This window comes from Trichosurus vulpecula, chromosome 3, assembly GCF_011100635.1.
Source record: "Trichosurus vulpecula isolate mTriVul1 chromosome 3, mTriVul1.pri, whole genome shotgun sequence".
In the NCBI taxonomy this organism is placed as follows: Eukaryota; Metazoa; Chordata; class Mammalia; order Diprotodontia; family Phalangeridae; genus Trichosurus; species Trichosurus vulpecula.
Genome location: NC_050575.1, coordinates 204,829,973 through 204,847,640, shown reverse-complemented (window position 1 = coordinate 204,847,640; position 17,668 = coordinate 204,829,973). Strand labels below are relative to the sequence as shown.

Here is a 17,668-nt window from a genome sequence, read left to right as displayed (position 1 = left end):
AGGCCATGTCAGGCTCTCCGTTGATTATCTCTTGCTCTCACCTTGGGATCAGTTTATCTTTTTCTTTCCTGGTTGCATATTTCTCTGATGAAATCTTCTTTGTCACTTCTGATGCAAAATTTCTTATTTGTAATATGTTGCAGCCATATTGCACCCACTATAGGCCTCTCTGTTGACCTTTGGGTGACCCTCAGTTTTAATCAGAGATTATTTTGTTCTGTGACTCACAGCCACACAGCATCACTCTAAGGCTATAAACAGAAAGATCAGCCTTCGTTCCAAAGTGAAGCTTGAGGTCATTAAAAAAATTGCTCAGTTTCCCAAAGGCAATCCAACCCACTCCCCTATTCCTGTTCAGTGCTAGACTCCCATTCATTATCCATGCCTAGTGTCTGTCCAAGATATATATACTGATGGACCAACTCTATGAGTTGTCCATCCAGCCTCATATCCTTGTGCCATACAGATTATGAAACTGGCCAGGAGGCATGATACAGTAGTGAGGGGGGACTTCTGGAATCCAGACACCTGCTGAAAGTCTCACTCTCCTAAAAGTATAGCATTTGGTAAATTTATTGACTAGCCTTACTGACAGTTTAATCTCAGGAGGTGGCAGAGGCAGGGAGAACTATTCCTCTAGGCTTAATCCTGACCAACAAGGAAGAACTGATTGGTGATGAGGAAGTGACATGAACGGGGGAAAGCAAGGCTCCACTATCCTGAAATTTGTAACACAGAGGTAAGAGAATATTGGACATCCTGGACTGGCCTCTTAGAAATCAGATTCCAAAAAACATTCAGAGAAAAGAGTGGTATGAGCTTATAGCCAGAGACTGTGAATGGGTTATCTGGCTCAGGGTACTCCATCTCTGATGAGCCCAGATCTCTAAAATGACTTGCTTAAAGGGTGGAAGAAGAAGGCTCAGAAAATCAGGATGAATGCAGAAGAGCGCTAGGACAAGACCAGAATGATGTCAGAGATATAGCAGGGTGTGACCTGAGGCTTTCAAAAGATTCTAGAAACCCAACAACAAACGGAAAAGGCTGTTTCAAGCAGTGTTTGGAGCACGAAGAACAAAGAGATAGACCGGTTGTTGAGGGAAGATGTAATTTGAACGAGGCAGAGAACAATTCAGGCCATTTAACATTCAGCTTCTTTCTGTCCTTTTCAGCAAGAAGAAAGGGAGGAATGTAGCACAAAAATGACTTGGCAGCCCAAGATAGGAGAGAAGCTGAGAGAGGGACCTTTAAATGAGCTTGCGTCGCTAGCCTCAAATGGGTAATACCACTGAAACTCACAGATAGAGTCTCTTAGCTATTGTCAGTAATTTTCGAGAAATCGAGTGGTATAGGAAAGGTACCAGGAGAGTGGAGAATGTTATATTGGTTTTTAAAATGGGGGGAAGCTAGGTGGCACAGTGGATAGAGCTGTGGTTCTGGAGGCTGGAAGACCTGAATTCAAATCCTACTTCAGACACTTAATAACTGTGTGACTCTGAACAAGTCACTTCATCTGAGTTTCCTTATCTGTAAAATGGAGATGTTGAGAGTGCCTACCTCTCAGGGTAGTTATGAGGATCAAATGAAATGATATTTGCAAAGTGCTTAGCACAATTCCTGGCTACTGTGTTTCTTTCCTTCCTTCCTGTCTGGAAACTACAGATTGCTAAATTTATTGTCATTCTCTGGTAAAATTCTAGAAGAGATTATTCCAGAAATAGTTTATGAGTTTTTAGAAAAGAATTCTGAGGTCACCAGGGACCGCTGTGAGTTTCTAGAGACCAAGAATAGTATGTACCAAACCAAACTCATGGGATTTTTTTGGGTGTAGTTTCTATATTTATAATCCACAGGGGTGCTGGTGATAAAGCAGATCTAGGTTTCAGAAGAAAAACAAACAAAACATTTTGGCAATATCTCTCCTGAACTGGATAAGGTAATGAAATGTCTAAATCCAGGCCTTCAAGGAGGATTCAGAGCATCTTAGACAGCCATACCTTCCATATGCCAATGAATATCTTGATGTCATGCTAGGTGCTTGTACCTAGTGGAATAGCACAGGGCTCTGACCTTGGCCCCTGTCCTGTTCAACGTTTTAATAGCTTAGAGAAAGACATAGGCTTTTTTATTCAGTCTAATTCAACAAACATTTATTGAGTGGCTACTATGTGTCAGGAACTGGACTGGAGATACAGAGACAAAAACCAAAAGTCCCTTTCCTTAAGGAGTTTACATTCTATGGGTAAGCATTCTACAGAATTACCCGCCCCCATTTATGAATGTCCTGAATCTGAAAAGAATGGACAATATGATTGATGATAGAATTAAAATTTTAAATTTTCTCAATAGCCTAGATGTCTGGGATTAAAAAATAAAGAAATTTAACTTGGATAAATGCATAGTCTGAAATCTGTATTTTAAAAAAAAGGAAGTCAGTACCTGGGTGGGCAGGGTTGTAAAAAACACAAAGAGGGGGATTTTAGTTAACCACAAGCTTTACAAATACAGGTGCAGAGTATGACAAGGCTGCTTTAGAGACTGACACATTTTAGGCTGTTTTGTTATAGGAGCAACATGTCCAGATCAAGAGGTGTAATCATGGCTTATCTGACTTTGCTATGGGTCAACCACTTCCAGAGAACTGTGCTGATTTCTGGAGCATGACAGTTTAGATGGGACACTGACAAACTACATCATAGCCAGAGAAGGGTGAGCAGGAGGAATCTAGAACTGTGTCATCTAAAGGAATGGCTGGAGGAACTGGGTCATTTGACTTGCAGAAGTTGGAAGACGAAAGTTAGAAGATAGTGATAGCTTTCTTACATTGATTAGAGGGTTGTCACAAAGAAGTGTGGGTTGACTCATTTAGCATCGTTCAGAGGGCAGAACCAGTTCTAATGGGCCGGGGGTAGGGGGAGAGGGAGGGAGGCAAAGGAGAGTTGATAACTTCTAGGTCAGAGACTTGATAAATCAAGAAAGAACTATCCCAAAGTGAAATGGGCTAGAGCTTCCTGAGCTAGCAAACTGCCTGTCACTGAAGGTATTCAAGCAGAGGCTGGCTGATTCCCTGTTAGAGATGTTTTAGTAGGTGTTGTAAACTACAGTTATCTCTGCCATGATGTGACTTTCCCCATTGTGGTTTTGATATATCATGGGTTGGCATGAGAAATTAAATGGGAATTTGGGGGGGAGTTTTGTGGAAGCTGCAGACGACACATAAAGACCAGCAGATGACACAGAAAAGTTTAGAAACTCAGAAACACAAATATATGTGCATATATATATATATATATATATGTGTGTGTGTGTGTGTGTGTGTGTGTGTATACATATATATATATATATATATATATATAGTATTGTATAATATCAATCCAAATTTTACAATAAAGTAGTGTAAACACCCCATAAAAGAAAAAGAAAAATTCCAGACTTCTTCTCTGGTATGAAGGGAGGGCCACAGAATTTTACACGGATTTTCCAGATTGTGGGGGTGCTGCTCCCCTAACCCCCATGATGTGGAAGGGATATCTATAATTGTTTCCTTTGAATTTGTTAATGGTACCAGCCAGGAGCAAACAGGATGGGCTGGGTGGGGGACTAGGTTGCCAGGGCTGTGGAGTACAAGATACAGAAAGAGGCAGAGCAGTAGTGAGAGGTAGGAAGGCTGCATGTAACATGGGGGGAAGAGACGAAGCAGCTGCTGGGGAGTTCTTTAGGGTGGCAGCAGGAAAGAGCTCCAAACTTGGGCCTCCAGGGATCCCTCGCATCTTTTCCTGGGTATAAACGGGAAGAGGAACCATATTTAGACATTGTCAGGGAAAGAAAATCTTCTGTCAGTATTCAACCTGATATACTGCCAGTGGCAGATGGTCTGGTAGAAGGAGTGTGGGCTTTGAATCAGGGTTTGAATTCTGATTCTGACTCTTTCAGCCTGTGTGACCTTAGGTAGGTTATTCTCCCTCTCTGAGCCTCTGTTCTCATCTATAAAAATGAGTGGGTTGGACTCAGTCTTTAAAGTTCATTCCAGCTCTATATCTTTGCTTGCATGAGGACTACGACTTGGAGGGATCTCACACCCCACAGAGATTTGGCCCAGAACCAGAAAGTCCATCTGTTCTAGGTATCTGAAAATTCACTTTCACCATTCTTTGAGGCAAGGAGGCAGGGAGGGGAAAAGGGAAGGGGAAGGAATACGAATTTATATGGTGCCTACTATGTGCCAGGGACTGTGTTAAATGAAGAGAAGAAAGATTTCATTGGGGGATGGCCTCTGGATCTCTGGTTCCTTGGACAGATTGAATCAGTTGACCATTTGAGCAAGGTTTGGTAGACAGAGTTTGTGACCCCTGTGGGAGTTCAGTCATTCATGTGACCAAGGCAGAATTAGATGTAACAACTCTCTTCTGTTGTAAACCAGAAGCAAACCAGGACCATGGGGTAGGTAGGAGAGAGACTGCAGAAGCTTGATCCTATTCTAGCTGCCACTCTCAGATTTTCAGGAAAGAGGGAGAAGCTTGGAGGCTGGACCCCGTCCTCTAATCCCTTAATAGAAACAGGCAGAGAAAAAGGAGGCCTTCAGGATGTAGGTACTAAAGAAAGAGGGCTCGATGGCTGGCCTAGCACTGGGAATGAATCTCTTTCTTTTCCAGGCCCTCATTCTCTTAATCTGTGAAGTGGATTTGATGCCCTCAAAGTTCCATCCCATGGGTAGGCTGAGCTCCTCAGGACAGAAGGTTCTGTCCATCTGGGGCTTTGGTTGTGGCAAAATGCTAGATAATGTTGGTACCTAGGCATCTTGCCTAGGAAACTTGAGTATCAAAGCTCAGGGGAGCAGTTCTGTAAACAGCTTTTAAATAAATAACTCAGTTCAATGAACATCTATTAAGCATCTACTCTGAGCCCAATTGGAGAGGGCCTTAAATGCAGGACACAGACAACAGGGAGCCACTGAGGGTCACTGAGTAGAAGCACAACCTAATTCAGCCTAGACCTTAGAATATTATTTGGGCCATCTGGGTGAATGATGACTCATAAAGGGAATAGACTGAAGGCAGAGAGACCAGTTAGGAAATGCTTGAGAATTCCAGCATGACAAGGGCCTGAATTAGCATGTGGCCCTATGAGTGGAGAGAAGGAAGGTATCATAGGCCAGGTCTAAGTCAGGGTCAGATTGAAAGGAATTGAGACATTTATAGGTCATCTCACAGTGAGCCTACTAAACCAGAGGTTTAGTTAGCCATAGCACCTAACCCCTCTCCTATGGCTTTAGAAATAAAGAGATTATAGGCAGTGTGATTTCTAGGTTCCTTCTCCTGGCATCAGAATCGGTAGCTAATGTTCCCTTCAGACACTAGTGGCTGTCGCAGTAAAGGGATCATTACTGATAAAAGGAACCCTTGGGTCTGACCGTACATTGGGGGTAGGAGCCTATCCTCTTGTTCCCCTGCCTTGGACTTGCTGATGCCCACATGTACCCATTTTCCAGAAGGCAGTGCTGCCCTTAGCAGCAGCAACATGACCATTCTTTTCAGAAATCTAACTAGGGTGGCTCCAGTCAAACTCTGCTCCTTCTCTGCAACATAGCAATGGAGGGGACTGCAAGGCAACTGGAGCTGCATAACTGGGAGGTGTCATCAGCATGAAGCAGCAGCAGCAGCAGCAGCAGCAGCAGCAATGCAGTAGATTGGAGCTGGTTTCTTGGAGTCACAGCTGTTTAAGAATTTTTATTTCAAGGAAGATTGAAGTCATGAATTTGAAAAAAGCCCATCCAGAGTCATGAGGCCAGCTGGAAATAGGGGACTAAGGAGTCTTCTAAGAAAACTACCCCTACAAGAAGGCCATGTGGTGCATGGTGGAAAGCGCCATATTGACTATCTATATGACTTTAGTGTTCTCCTTTGTAAAATGTGAGGTTGGATCAGATGACTGCAGATTGGACCATTTGCCATTTGGGCAGGGTTTGGTAGAATACTAGGACTTCTTCCAAAAAACCTACTGAATGTTTCATAAGGAGGAAAGTTACATTTTTTTATGGGACACCCCCAGTTGGCCCTCTAATTGTCTCAACTTCTCAGCTGTGATCATACCTAAAGCCAGGGTAGATGCCAGGAGAGCCAGACTCATTGAAGAAGGGAAAACCATGATACTCCTTCCCTCCTCTGTCAGCTGGGCAGTTTGGCCGGCCCTACATCCCTGAATGAGATGGGATGTCAATTCCCAGCACTACAGCTGACTGACCTGGAAGTCCTGGGCTCTGTCTGCCATACCACCAGTGGTCACAGGCCAGTCTCAAAACATCTTGCTTTTGACCAGATCTGACTCTAGACCAGGGTGGGACAAACCATGACATTTGTACCCTGGAGGGCTATTCTCACCCTCCCTCCCATGTGCACATCCTTTTCTCTCTTCTCGTCCTGTCTTCCACTCCCAACTCTTTTCCTCTTCTCTCTCCCTCCTTTTCTTCCTTGGACCCAGCCTGTGTCAAGACTAACAGTAGACACTCCCAGAGATGCTGCTTAGGCGGTTGATAATATCAAGTTAACAACAAATATAATTTAGGGATGGAAAGGACTGGTGTCAAGGGCTGGCCTGAAGCTTCTCTCCCCCAGGAAGCAATGAAAACTGGGGCCTTTGAGCTCCACTCTGTGAAACCCCTCCCCCTTCACTCCCATTCCTTTCATCCCCAAGTTCTATCACTAGGTATAACAGCCTGAATCAAGTGAGAAAGTAGAGGAAGAAACATTGTTCCTTCACTTTGAAAGTTCTTCACTGTGTGGATGATCCCATCGATCCTTAATGCCCAGGGGCATGCCTCTTCTGTCCCTCTGAACTCAGGGAGTAGCTGAGGGCACCAGCTTCAGAGGATGGAGCTGAGCTGAGCGGCGGAGAGGGCTGCAGGGGAGTGGGGACTGAGTGCAGATGAGGGTGATGTAGGTAAGTGAGGAGGAGTCTCTGGCAGAGCTCCTCCATCTCAGTGCTCCCTGCAAGAAGACAGGCCTTTTCTCTCCCTTCAGATCAGGAGTAGGAGGTGAAACTCCAGGGAAGGCCCCTGCACTTGCTTCTTGCCCAACTGTCTGCCTTAGGCATGAGGCCTAGAGGAGGCCAGGGAGCTGTCTTGAGCCTGACTGGCTCCCTCCTGTCTTCTCCTCCTGGCCTCACTGACCCAGCTGCTGCTGCCTTTCTGCTTGGGCCATCCTGACTACCTAGATGTTGGGACCTTGGTGCAGGCAGAGATCCCTGGGAGATGGGAACATCCTCTCCACTAACCTGCTGTGCCCCTCCATCTGGCTCTTCCTTCCACCCTCCAAGCCATAGGTGCTTCCTGAAAACTAATAATCCCCGCTCTCCTCTTCTTTTTTTTTTCCTTCCCTTCCTCTCCATCTTATTCCTCTTCCTTCTTGTACCCTTTCTCCAGGCCATTTTCTGCCTCATTTTTTACCTAGCCTTAATCACTGAATGGGTGTTGCCATTCAAACTGAGACCTATTAAAGATCTTAGCTTAAAAGGGCCAACATCTCCCACTGTATCCGGAGCCTTCTCCAGTCGTCCTGATCTGTATCTTGCCACTGGACCCAGATGGCTCCGGAGGAGAAAGTGAGGCTGGTGACTTTGCACAGCTCTGCCTCACTTAAATCCAATTCACTTGTGTGTCATGGCATCACCTCCCTGATGTCATGGTCCTCTTTGAGAACAAAGGACAAACAACAATAACCTCTTCGGATTTCTCTTGACAATGTGAAAATCCCTTTCTTTACAAATCTAGGAGCCCAGAGGAATCCCCATCCCACTTGGGTAGAGTATGATGCTCTGTGTTCTCTCTCTCTCTCTCTCTCTCTCTCTCTCTCTCTCTCTCTCTCTCTCTCTGTCTCTCTGTCTCTCTCTCTCTCTGTCTCTCTCTCTCTGTCTCTCTCTCTGTCTCTGTCTTCTCTCTCTCTCTCTCTCTCTCTCTCTCTCTCTCTCTCTCTCTCTCACACACACACACACACACACACACACACACACACACACTCCTTCCAGAACAATAAAAAAGGGTCTTTGGACAAGGGCTAGTGAGGGGAAGACAAGAAGTTTCCCGTCAGTGCCGGTTATCTCCCCTCCACCCTCCAGCCCCTTGTACCTCACCCACCAAAGCAGCTTTCCTTCCCTAAAGTGCTGAAGAAGAGGAGCCCTCCCATGCAGAGAAATTCCTCTTAGACTAGAAGCTGAGGTCAAGGGCATCCTTTGTTTTCCATTGCCCTCTTCCTCTTCCTCCATCATCTCGTCTTCCTCTTCCTCCTCCTTTTCCTCCTTGCCCTCCTCCTCTTCCTCCTCTTCTTTCTCTTCCTTTTCCTCCTCCTCCTGTTTCTCTTCCTCCTGTTTCTCCTGCTCCTCTCCAGTCTCCTCTTCCTTCACCTCCTTTCCCCCTCTTCCCATCCCCTCGTCATCCCCTCCCACCAGCCTTGTGGTTGTTACCACTCACCGTGAACTAACACGCCCCCTGGTGTTTGCATGCAGTCATTGCATCCAGCAGATCCTGGAGGCTGTTCTCCATTGCCACCAAATGGGGGTCGTCCACAGAGACCTCAAGGTGAGTTTTCTGCCCCAATGCTCTGTCCGTCTGTCGTCTTTCCGTCCGTCTTCGTATCTTGCATGCTTTTTTTAGAAAAACATTTTTAAAAAACTGGGTCAGCTCCAAGTGGTTCCAAATGGTTTCTGACAGCAGCTAATCTCCTTCCCGCCCCACTCCTTACATTGCTGTATTTGTACATACATGGAGAGTGATACGGTACTAACAGGCTGTAATTGGTGTCCCTAGTAGGGTCCTTACTATGCTTACTAATACCAAGTTAGCCTTGCAGGCAGTGTAGTTTAGTGGAAAGAGCACTGGATTTTGAGTCAGGGGAACTGGGTTGGAATCCTAGCTCTGCCATTTAATTTGTGGACCTTGGGTAAATCACTTCCTCTGCATGAGCTCTCTCATCTGTAAAGTGTGAAGGTTAGACTAGATGGCCTCTAAGGTCTTTTTTAGCTCTAAACCCATGCCTGTGTTTTCATGGACACACAGTCTCTGGTTAGTCTGCCAGGAGGCTTGTTGGGTATGTGATAAAATGGTAGAAGACAGGGCTACTGCATTTGGACAGGTCTTTTTATCCCTCTGCAAACAACACAGGCTTTTCCTATGGTCCTTCCAAGGCTGCCATCATGGTATCTGGTAGTCAGAGGATGGCTGAGCAGAACTTGTTTTAGCTAAGTTTTATTGACAAATGGCATCAGGATGGTGAACAGCTAACTGAAATGACCTAGGAAATGAGTCTCAAAAGTCAAAGGGAGCAGTATGTCTTCCCTTTCTATCATTTTTCTCCCCACCCTTAAGACAAGCCCTTCCTGGCCCTTGCCAGGCCTTCCCCTTGGGTTGGTTTTTAGCCCCCTCTCTTCCCAGCTGGGCAATGATTGAAGAGCCGCTGGACTGGAACTTAATGCCCTGAGCCACAAGCATGTCATACCTTTTGCTCACTGGCTTAGCCTTGCTTGGCTGTGGGTGGTTGTATTTGCTTCCCAGATGGTGGCGGGCTTGGTCTATCTTGTGGTCTGGTACTTCTGGGATCAGTAGGGCACGTGCGTTTCTGGAAGTCATGCCCTTTTCTACAACCTCATGGGTGTTCTGAGCTGGTTTCAAGTTAGCAACGATCAGGTAGAAAAGTTGTCAGGACTCTCATGCAAAGGGTGGGACATGGGAGAGACTTTCAATCCCACTTAGGGCAGGGAAGTTGAAGCCATTCATTCAGTCAAGTTCTGATTTCACACCTGGATACTCACATCATTGCCATCAGGCTCCCTGCCCCAGAGTTCAGGTCTGATGCCAAAGGCCAAGTGGCCACTCTCCGGTCTGCATGCCCTGTCTGGTTTTCTTTGTGTCCTAGTCCTTTGCTTTCTGTCACCATGTAGGTGCCCTGTATTTCCTGGTTTCCTCGTGCCTCTCCTATGCAGCCCAACCTCCTGCCATAATAAGAAAAAGGACAGTCCCTGGCTGCTCTCAGACTATGAAGGAAAAACTGTTCCTTCCCTTACAGCCCTCATGGAGGGAAAAGAAGGCAACTGGCCAGTTGGGTGGGAATGTGTGTGTGTGTATATGTGTGTGTGTGTGTGTGTGTGTGTGTGTGTGTGTGTGTGCTGGGGGCATTGCTAGGATTGGCTGGGAATATCTGGATGTCATGGTTGAAGATTCTCAGGGACTGGGGCATAGGCAAATTGGGTTTTTCTTTTATCCTTAACCTTGTTTCTGCTGTTCGTTATTTTTCTAATCAACTCTAGAGCCAAGATGCTTCCAATTTGTGCTTCCTTTCCCTCTCCAGGTATTTTCTGCAAACAGGGAAAGCAGCTTTGCTGAAAAAGAGGAAAAACAAACAAATAAAAAATACTGTGTGTTTTGAATGTAATCAGCAGAATTACTGATGAGAATGTGCCAGATCATTCCAGCATAGCCTCAACCTCTTCCAATAGGAATATGGCCAAAAAGACAAGGAGTCTGCTGCAGGAGGCAGCTCTTCCATCTTGCTATTAGAGTTAGAGAGTGTCCCAAATTCTCCAGGGGGAAACTCCTTCTTTTTAATTCCAAAGGGCCTACCCAGTGTCCTGGGGAGAAAAAAGGGTTTGATGTTACAGGGTGGACCAAGAAATTAAGGTGAGAATCAGTGACAGTGAGCCTCAGAGAAAGCCCCACCATTCCTGAAACAGCCTGCCCCACTGAGAGGGTGACAGAAGGGAAACTGGTGGTAAGGTGGGCTTCTTATCTCCTATGTAAAGAGTCTAGTCAGACCCTATTAGAGCTCTCTATCCTGGGGCTTTGAGAGCCAGGGCAAGATAGATAGCTGCCCAGATGATGATAATGGTTGAGTCCCATTACAGTATCCTAGGGTAATGTATTAGTGAGCATAATGAAGGAGACTTTTTAATATGACTTTTCTAATTCTTCGTGCCAGAAAATTCCACCATGTATATAAATTATCACCAAGTATGGAGATACTTATTTTGTGACTAAGTGTTCTCTGAGATCCCTTCTGATTCTAAAATTCCGTGATCTCATGCCCCCCCCCCCTTTAAAGCAAGAATGGATTAAAGCTTCCAGTGAATGCTAACACATGAGACATGATTTTCAAACATGGCTGGGGCTTGGAGGGTAGGTTGTAATTTTCAGACCTTGGCTTGGACTCCTAGATGTCTCCTCCAAATGCCTGGGAGTCTGAGCTCTATTGTGGACGATACAGAAAAGATCATCTCAGCCAAAGAGTAGCTTGCCAGTGATCTTCCCTCTTGTTTGCAAGGGCCCAAAGGGGAACCTCACCCCAGTGCAGAGTGGCCCAGGGGTTCCCTCTGAAGTAGCACAACCAGAGCTTTTCTCTCTTCTTGGAAAGCAACCCAGGGTCACCTCTGCCTTCCCGTAATTCTCACCCCATCTGTTTGGTGCCTCTGCTTTCAGCTCCACCTAGGAAAAAGCTCATTCACAAAGTAACTCCTTCCTGTCCCATTACTGAAAAGTGTCTGTGCTGTTGTGCCCCTAGTGAGAGGTTTACTTATGTAAAAAGCTTTAGCTGAAGCCATATACTGACTTTACCGATTCTAGATGAGCTCGGAGGAGCATACACAGAAGACTTCAGTCCCTCCAAAAAACCCTTGAACTTCCTAGTCTAGCTCTCCCAAGCAAAAGTCCCTCAACCAGAGCTCCCAGAATTCTTGGAATAGCCCTAAGGGACCAGAGTAGGAGGCAGTATATGCTTGGTCCCTGCTGATATGGAAAAGATGAAGCAGCATTGGTTCTAGCAATTCTGGTAGCTCAGGAGCCACGTTGGTCATGATAACCCACCCATACTACACAAACTCATGAGCCAGAGCCCTTGGGAGAGTATGGAGATAGGAAGAAGGAGCTGGGAAGCCCACCTGCCTGGTGCAAGCAACATACATTGTGTAATCCTGGGCAGCTAGCCAGGGCTGTGAGGAGAGGACACTTTCCTACAGTCTGCTTTCAAGCCCCAAACCAAGGCTTGGGGTACTTGCAAATGCCTTTGATTTTCTGCCCTCTTAGGGGGAGCAGGGTTGAGTGGGCTAGGGCAGGCCCAGCTCACAAATCCTGTAGAGCTTTATTGAACATTCCCAGAGTGATATGATTCACTTCAAAGTCTTGGTCACCATCTCCTGGGCACCAAATCTGTCTCCTTAGGCAGATCCTACTGAGCATTACTGCTGTATCCAGCCCCATCATAATGCCAGTGCAATGAGAATAACCAAGGGCTTCATTTGGGACATGCCAGATGGGGAGAAGCCACTTTCTCAAACTCAAGTGTGAAGGTTCTGCACATGTTTCCCAGCTCTATTCTTTTATTCCAAGCCCCTCTTCTTGGAAGGTGGGTGGCTACTATGTCCATTGTGGCTCTGTGTGGTATAATGGGAAAAATATTACACTTAGAGTCAGAAAACCTGGGTCCGAGTCACAGCTCTTCTACTCACTAGCCAGGTAACCTTAGGCAAGTCAGTTGGCTCCTCTGGGCCTCTGTAAAATAAAGGGCCTGAACTAGTTGCCTTCTATTTCTAAGTCTGTAATCAATAAGACATTTCTGGAGGAGACCCCAGCCTTGATCACGTGACTTAGAGTTGACTAAGGGTTATTTTAATGCTTTAATTAGCCCAACTGGCTCTTGCTAAAGTTTTGACTCAAGGTCTACTGAGTTTGAAGTTGGCCAGTGTTTCTATGTTGAGGTATTCGGGGTTGTGATGGTTGTGTTTGATCTGTTTAGCATCTAATTTCCATTATTGGAGATACCCCATTCTGAGTCATCTTCCTTTTAATTTGTGCTGTGTCGGAAATTCAGATGGGGAGATATGATAGAGGGTCTCATGACCAAGCAGTCAGCCAGGCTGTAGTTAAAATGGAATTTGGGGGAACTAGTGTGGCCATGAAGATTTTGATGTGATAGCCTTAACAGCTATGACAGCAACTTCCCCTGATGGTTTTTGGATCTGGAATCAAGATTGGGGCTGTGACCATGGTCTTCCCTGGGTTGAAACAAGGGTGTTGTTTTCTGGGCCCAGGAGTCCTTCTTATTCACCCCTTAGAGTCAGCTCAGCCTATATTCCAGTGGTTTTGGTTAGGTGAAGCTCAGGAGAAGATCATCATTCTCAGGCAGAAATCCCTGTTGGAATTGTTTGGTCAAGGACTGAGTCTTTGGTCTAAAAGGGATCCTTCCAGTAACTCTGCTTCTCTAGCTAGATTGGGAATCTGTGTTAGATGACCTGATCTGAGAATGATGGCCCGTGATGTCTGAAGCTTTCTGTCTCATGCTACAGCAGTTATGGGAGTAAGCCAAAGTAATTTTCTCTTTCCTGACTTGAGGAAGTATCATAAATCACAGATAACCTGGTTATTCTGGCTTCCTGCTGCCCTCTATGGAACTGTGTTTGAGCCCAGTGAGGCTTCCATTCAACCAGAGAGCAGAACTTCCTTCTGGAGCAAGGTGTCTTTTTTCCTTATAGCAGGGCAGGAGTTAGAGGCAGTAGCTATGCAGGGCCCCTCTGTTAGGAGGCAGTGTGATTCAATGGAAAGTGTACTGGCTTTGGAATCAGGGGGTGTGATGCTTACTGTGCGACCTTGGATAAGTCACTTAATCTTGGGTCTCAGTTCCTCAACTGTAAAATGAGGGCATTGGACTAGATGGCTTCTGAGGTCATTTCCAGCTCTACATCTGTGATCCTACAAATGAACTGTGGGTTTTCATTTTTGTCTTGCTATAGTATGAATTTCAGAGATGGGTGCCAACAGGCTTCCTCCTTGCAGTCTTTTAGTTGCATATCCTTGGCTTTCTAGGGCTGGTAAAATATAATTTAGGTGGAAGCGTCCTTTCAGGACCATGATTGCCTACTATCCTTCAAGGCAGCAACAAGATCACGTTCAACTCTGTCCATTCTACGGTTTCCAGGGGAGGCCATTGAGGAGAGTGTGAAGCAGCTGTTCTGGTCCCTTGTGGGAGACTGAGTTTCCCAGGCTGGTTCAATGAATGAGATAACCAAGCCACAAGCATCACCATCTGCATTACAGGCAAACAGCTCATAAATGACCAGGGAGTCTGAACTCTAAGGGGGATAATGACCGAGTTGCTAATCAGGAATACTATCTTGATTCCAGGAGAGGAGTTGAGGGCTTTTCTTCTTGGGGAGGCCCCAAGGATTCTGGGTTATCAGGCTCGCAGTCAAGGGAGACTATTCAGAGGAAGAGGTTTTAGGCTGTTAGAAATTGTGGCTATTAGTACCCCGGACAGCTCTAGTGCCTGTACTTTGAAGCCCTAGGTTTGCAGGAGGAGCCCAGAAGTCAGAAACATCAAATCACAAGTTCTTAATGGGAGTCAAGAGAGAGTGATGAGGAATGTAGTGGGAGGAGATTGTGGGATTGGCCCCCTCCTGTGATAGAACCATCAGGAAAAGATGACTGAAGTAGGAATCTTATCCTAGGAGTTTCTGAGAATCCCTAGAATCATGAAATCATAGGTCCAAAAAACTGAAGAAGTGACACCCGGTCGCAGACACCTGATGGGGCTGAGTCAGAGAGGCAGTGTGACATGGAGTCAGGAAGTCAAGGGTTCAAGTCTTGCTTCCAATACTTGTTAACTGTGTGAGCCTGGGCAAGTCACTCTATGTCTCTGTTTCCATTTCCTCATCTGTAAAACTATGGGGTTGGAACTGATGGTTTCTTATAGCTTTAAATTGATCTTACAACTTGTGATCCAGAGGACATTTAGGAAGTGATGTTCCCACAAGCCACCCACAAGCCAGCAAGGCTGTCAGCTGTCTCCTTCTCTCTGCCCTGCTGAGTCCAGATCCTGACAAACTGGAAATGTGGCTCTGGGTGCCAGTCGAATAAGCTGTCATCCTAAGACATGGCAGTCTCTCCTTGGCAGAGTTCACTCTAAAGTCTCTAACCCTTTTCTGCAAACTGTTTGTTGTTGTTTCTGTTTTGTTTCCCATTCCCCACCCCTGTCTCCCTCTCAACCCTCCCCCTGTGTTTTCACAATATGCGGTGCCACTTTCACACTTTGCTGACTGGCTTGGCCTGACAGCCAGAGAATCTCCTCTTGGCCAGTAAGTGCAAAGGAGCTGCAGTGAAACTGGCAGATTTTGGCCTGGCCATCGAGGTGCAAGGGGACCAGCAGGCATGGTTTGGTGAGTGACGGGCTGGGTGAGGGCAGAGGGTTTGTGTGCTTGTGCGTGCGTGCGTGCGTGCGTGCGTGTGTGTGTATACACACACATGGGCACATGTGTGTAAACGTGTGTATGCATATTGATCACATGCATGTCCACACGTGTGCATTGAGTTGTGTGTATGTGTGTGGTCCTGGTGGGGGGCGGGCAGTGGTGGTGAACCAACTGCAGCTAGTCTTCCTACCAAAGATCCCAACTGCCCCATCTCATGTCTACTCCTTCTCCCTGGCCAGGTTTTGCGGGCACTCCTGGCTACCTGTCCCCAGAGGTTCTTCGTAAAGAAGCTTATGGAAAGCCTGTGGATATCTGGGCCTGTGGTGAGTCTGCCAGGGAGGCCGAATAGGAGCTGGAGGGCAGCCCAGCTTGTGGTAGGGTCACGAGGTGGACCAGAACACATGCCACTAGGAAGAAGTACATGCCAGAGACTCATTAATGCAGCTAGCCATAGCTGGGAAGCCTGGTTGGTTGGGTTAGCCGTAAACTAGACACCACCATTTTACCTAGTGATGTAAATGTCTGTATTTATTATTGATGTTATCCAGTACTTTTCAGTTGTGTCTGACTCTTTGCAATCCTGTTTGGGGTTTTCTTGGCAAAAATACCAGAGTAGTTTGCCATTTTTTTCTCTAGTTCATTTTATAGATGGGGAAACTGAGGCAAACAGGGTTAAGTGAATTATCCAGGGTCACACAACTAGTAAGTGTCTGAAGCCAGATTTGAACTCGGGAAGATGAGTCTTCCTGACTTTAGGCCCAGCACTGTATCCATTATGGCACCTACCTGCCCTAGATACCTGTAGAATCACTTTCTCTCTCTGGGTCTCAGTTTCCTCATTTGTAAAATGAGTAAGTTGGACTGAGAATAGTTGGACTATAAGGTTCCTTCTTGCTCTCAAGGATCTTCTGACCCATGACTTTGATGACAGGTGCTCATCCATCCATCCATTCATTCATTCACTTAATAAAAACGTATTAAGCACCTAGTATACAACAAGGGCTGAGAAAGAGACAGATAAATTAGGCATGGTCTCTACTTATAAGGATCTTATAATCTAGTATTGGCAGTTATATATTACATAGATTATACATCTTATAATAAGAAACAGAGGGCAGCTGTGTCGAGCAGTAGATGGAACACTGGCCCTGGAGTCAGGAGGACCTGAGTTCAAATCTGGCCTCAGACACTTGACACTTACTAGCAGTGTGACCCTGGGCAAATCACTTAACCCCAGTTGCCTTGAAGAAACAAAACAAGAACAAAACAAAAAAGAAATGGCATGGCCTTATTGAGAGTGGCCAGTCTTGGAGTTAGAAGGATCTGGGTTCAAGTCTTCCCTTGGACATACACCAGCTGTGTGACTATGGCCAAATTACTTAACCCTTCAGCATACCCAGGCAGTTCTCCCAAACCATAAATTATAAATTAGTTGGCAGTCTGCAACAGTGGAGGGAATTTTCACACTTAGAATACCCAGTGCTGAGTAAAATCACAGTCTAGGACCCGTCCCCTTTAAAAATGTAATAGCATAAGTTCATAATAATCCAGATGAGGGACAGGTGACCATCAGCTGAGGGGAGGCTTTGTGGAGAAAGTTACCTTTGAGCACTGCTAACAAGAGGCCATGATGGGGACACTGCAGGCATAAGGAAAAGGGCCTAGAAGCAGGAAAACTGAGGAGCCAATGACCTAATCTGGCTGCAGCCTGAAGTAAACAAGAGGGAATATGCATTAAAGGCTAAAAGGGGAAGGAAGGCTCAGGCTGAAGCAGGCCTTAAAGGCACTGCTATGGAATTTGGATTCTCTTCATTGGGCAGTAGAAAGCCATTGAAGAGTTTTGAGCAATGGAGACCTGTCATATCTAGAAAGAAATAATTAGCTTGCCACATGCTGGCTTTGTAAACCCTCTCTATTTAATCTGAAAATGAAGAGATTACATTTTGAAGGTCCCTCTGGGCTCTGGCCAGTGTGGGGGAGGGAGGAGAGCAGCCGGAAGGCATCGGACCCAGGAAGTTGGCTTCCAAGAGAAGATAAGCATGAACTTTGTTGTGCAAAGTCAGAGAGACAGAGACTTTAGCCTCTAGGAAAAACAATTTCTCTCTCTCTCTCTCTCTCTCTCTCTCTCTCTTGCACTCTCGTGTTCTCTCATATACAGGGTGTTCCTAAAGTCTGGACACATAGGCAAAAACGCATATTTTCAAAAAATGAAATGAATGAAATTTTCAACATTTTACTTAATTGGAATATTAACAAATAACATCTTCAGTATGATTTCCATTTGTGATGCAAAAGTTGATGTGCTTTGCAAGATTCACGTGAACTCGATGCAATAGCTCCACATTTCCTACGTGTTCAGACTTTAGGAACACCCTATATTTTATGTATGTATCTATATACACACATATATCTGTGTACATATAAAAACTATTTATGGCTATAAACCTCT

The 17,668-nt window shown here is 45.7% G+C and overlaps 1 protein-coding gene across 4 annotated transcripts in view; it reads left to right on the top strand.

The window, feature by feature from the left end:
- CAMK2B (calcium/calmodulin dependent protein kinase II beta) overlaps positions 1-17,668 on the top strand; it is a 312,498-nt gene that overhangs the window by 227,570 nt on the left and 67,260 nt on the right. For all 4 annotated transcript variants that reach the window (XM_036748942.1, XM_036748941.1, XM_036748940.1 and 1 more), the window contains exons 6-8: positions 8,497-8,569; positions 15,084-15,186; positions 15,459-15,542. In XM_036748942.1, coding sequence (XP_036604837.1) covers positions 8,497-8,569; positions 15,084-15,186; positions 15,459-15,542 — 260 coding nt within the window. The remainder of the gene's footprint in view (positions 1-8,496; positions 8,570-15,083; positions 15,187-15,458; positions 15,543-17,668) is intronic.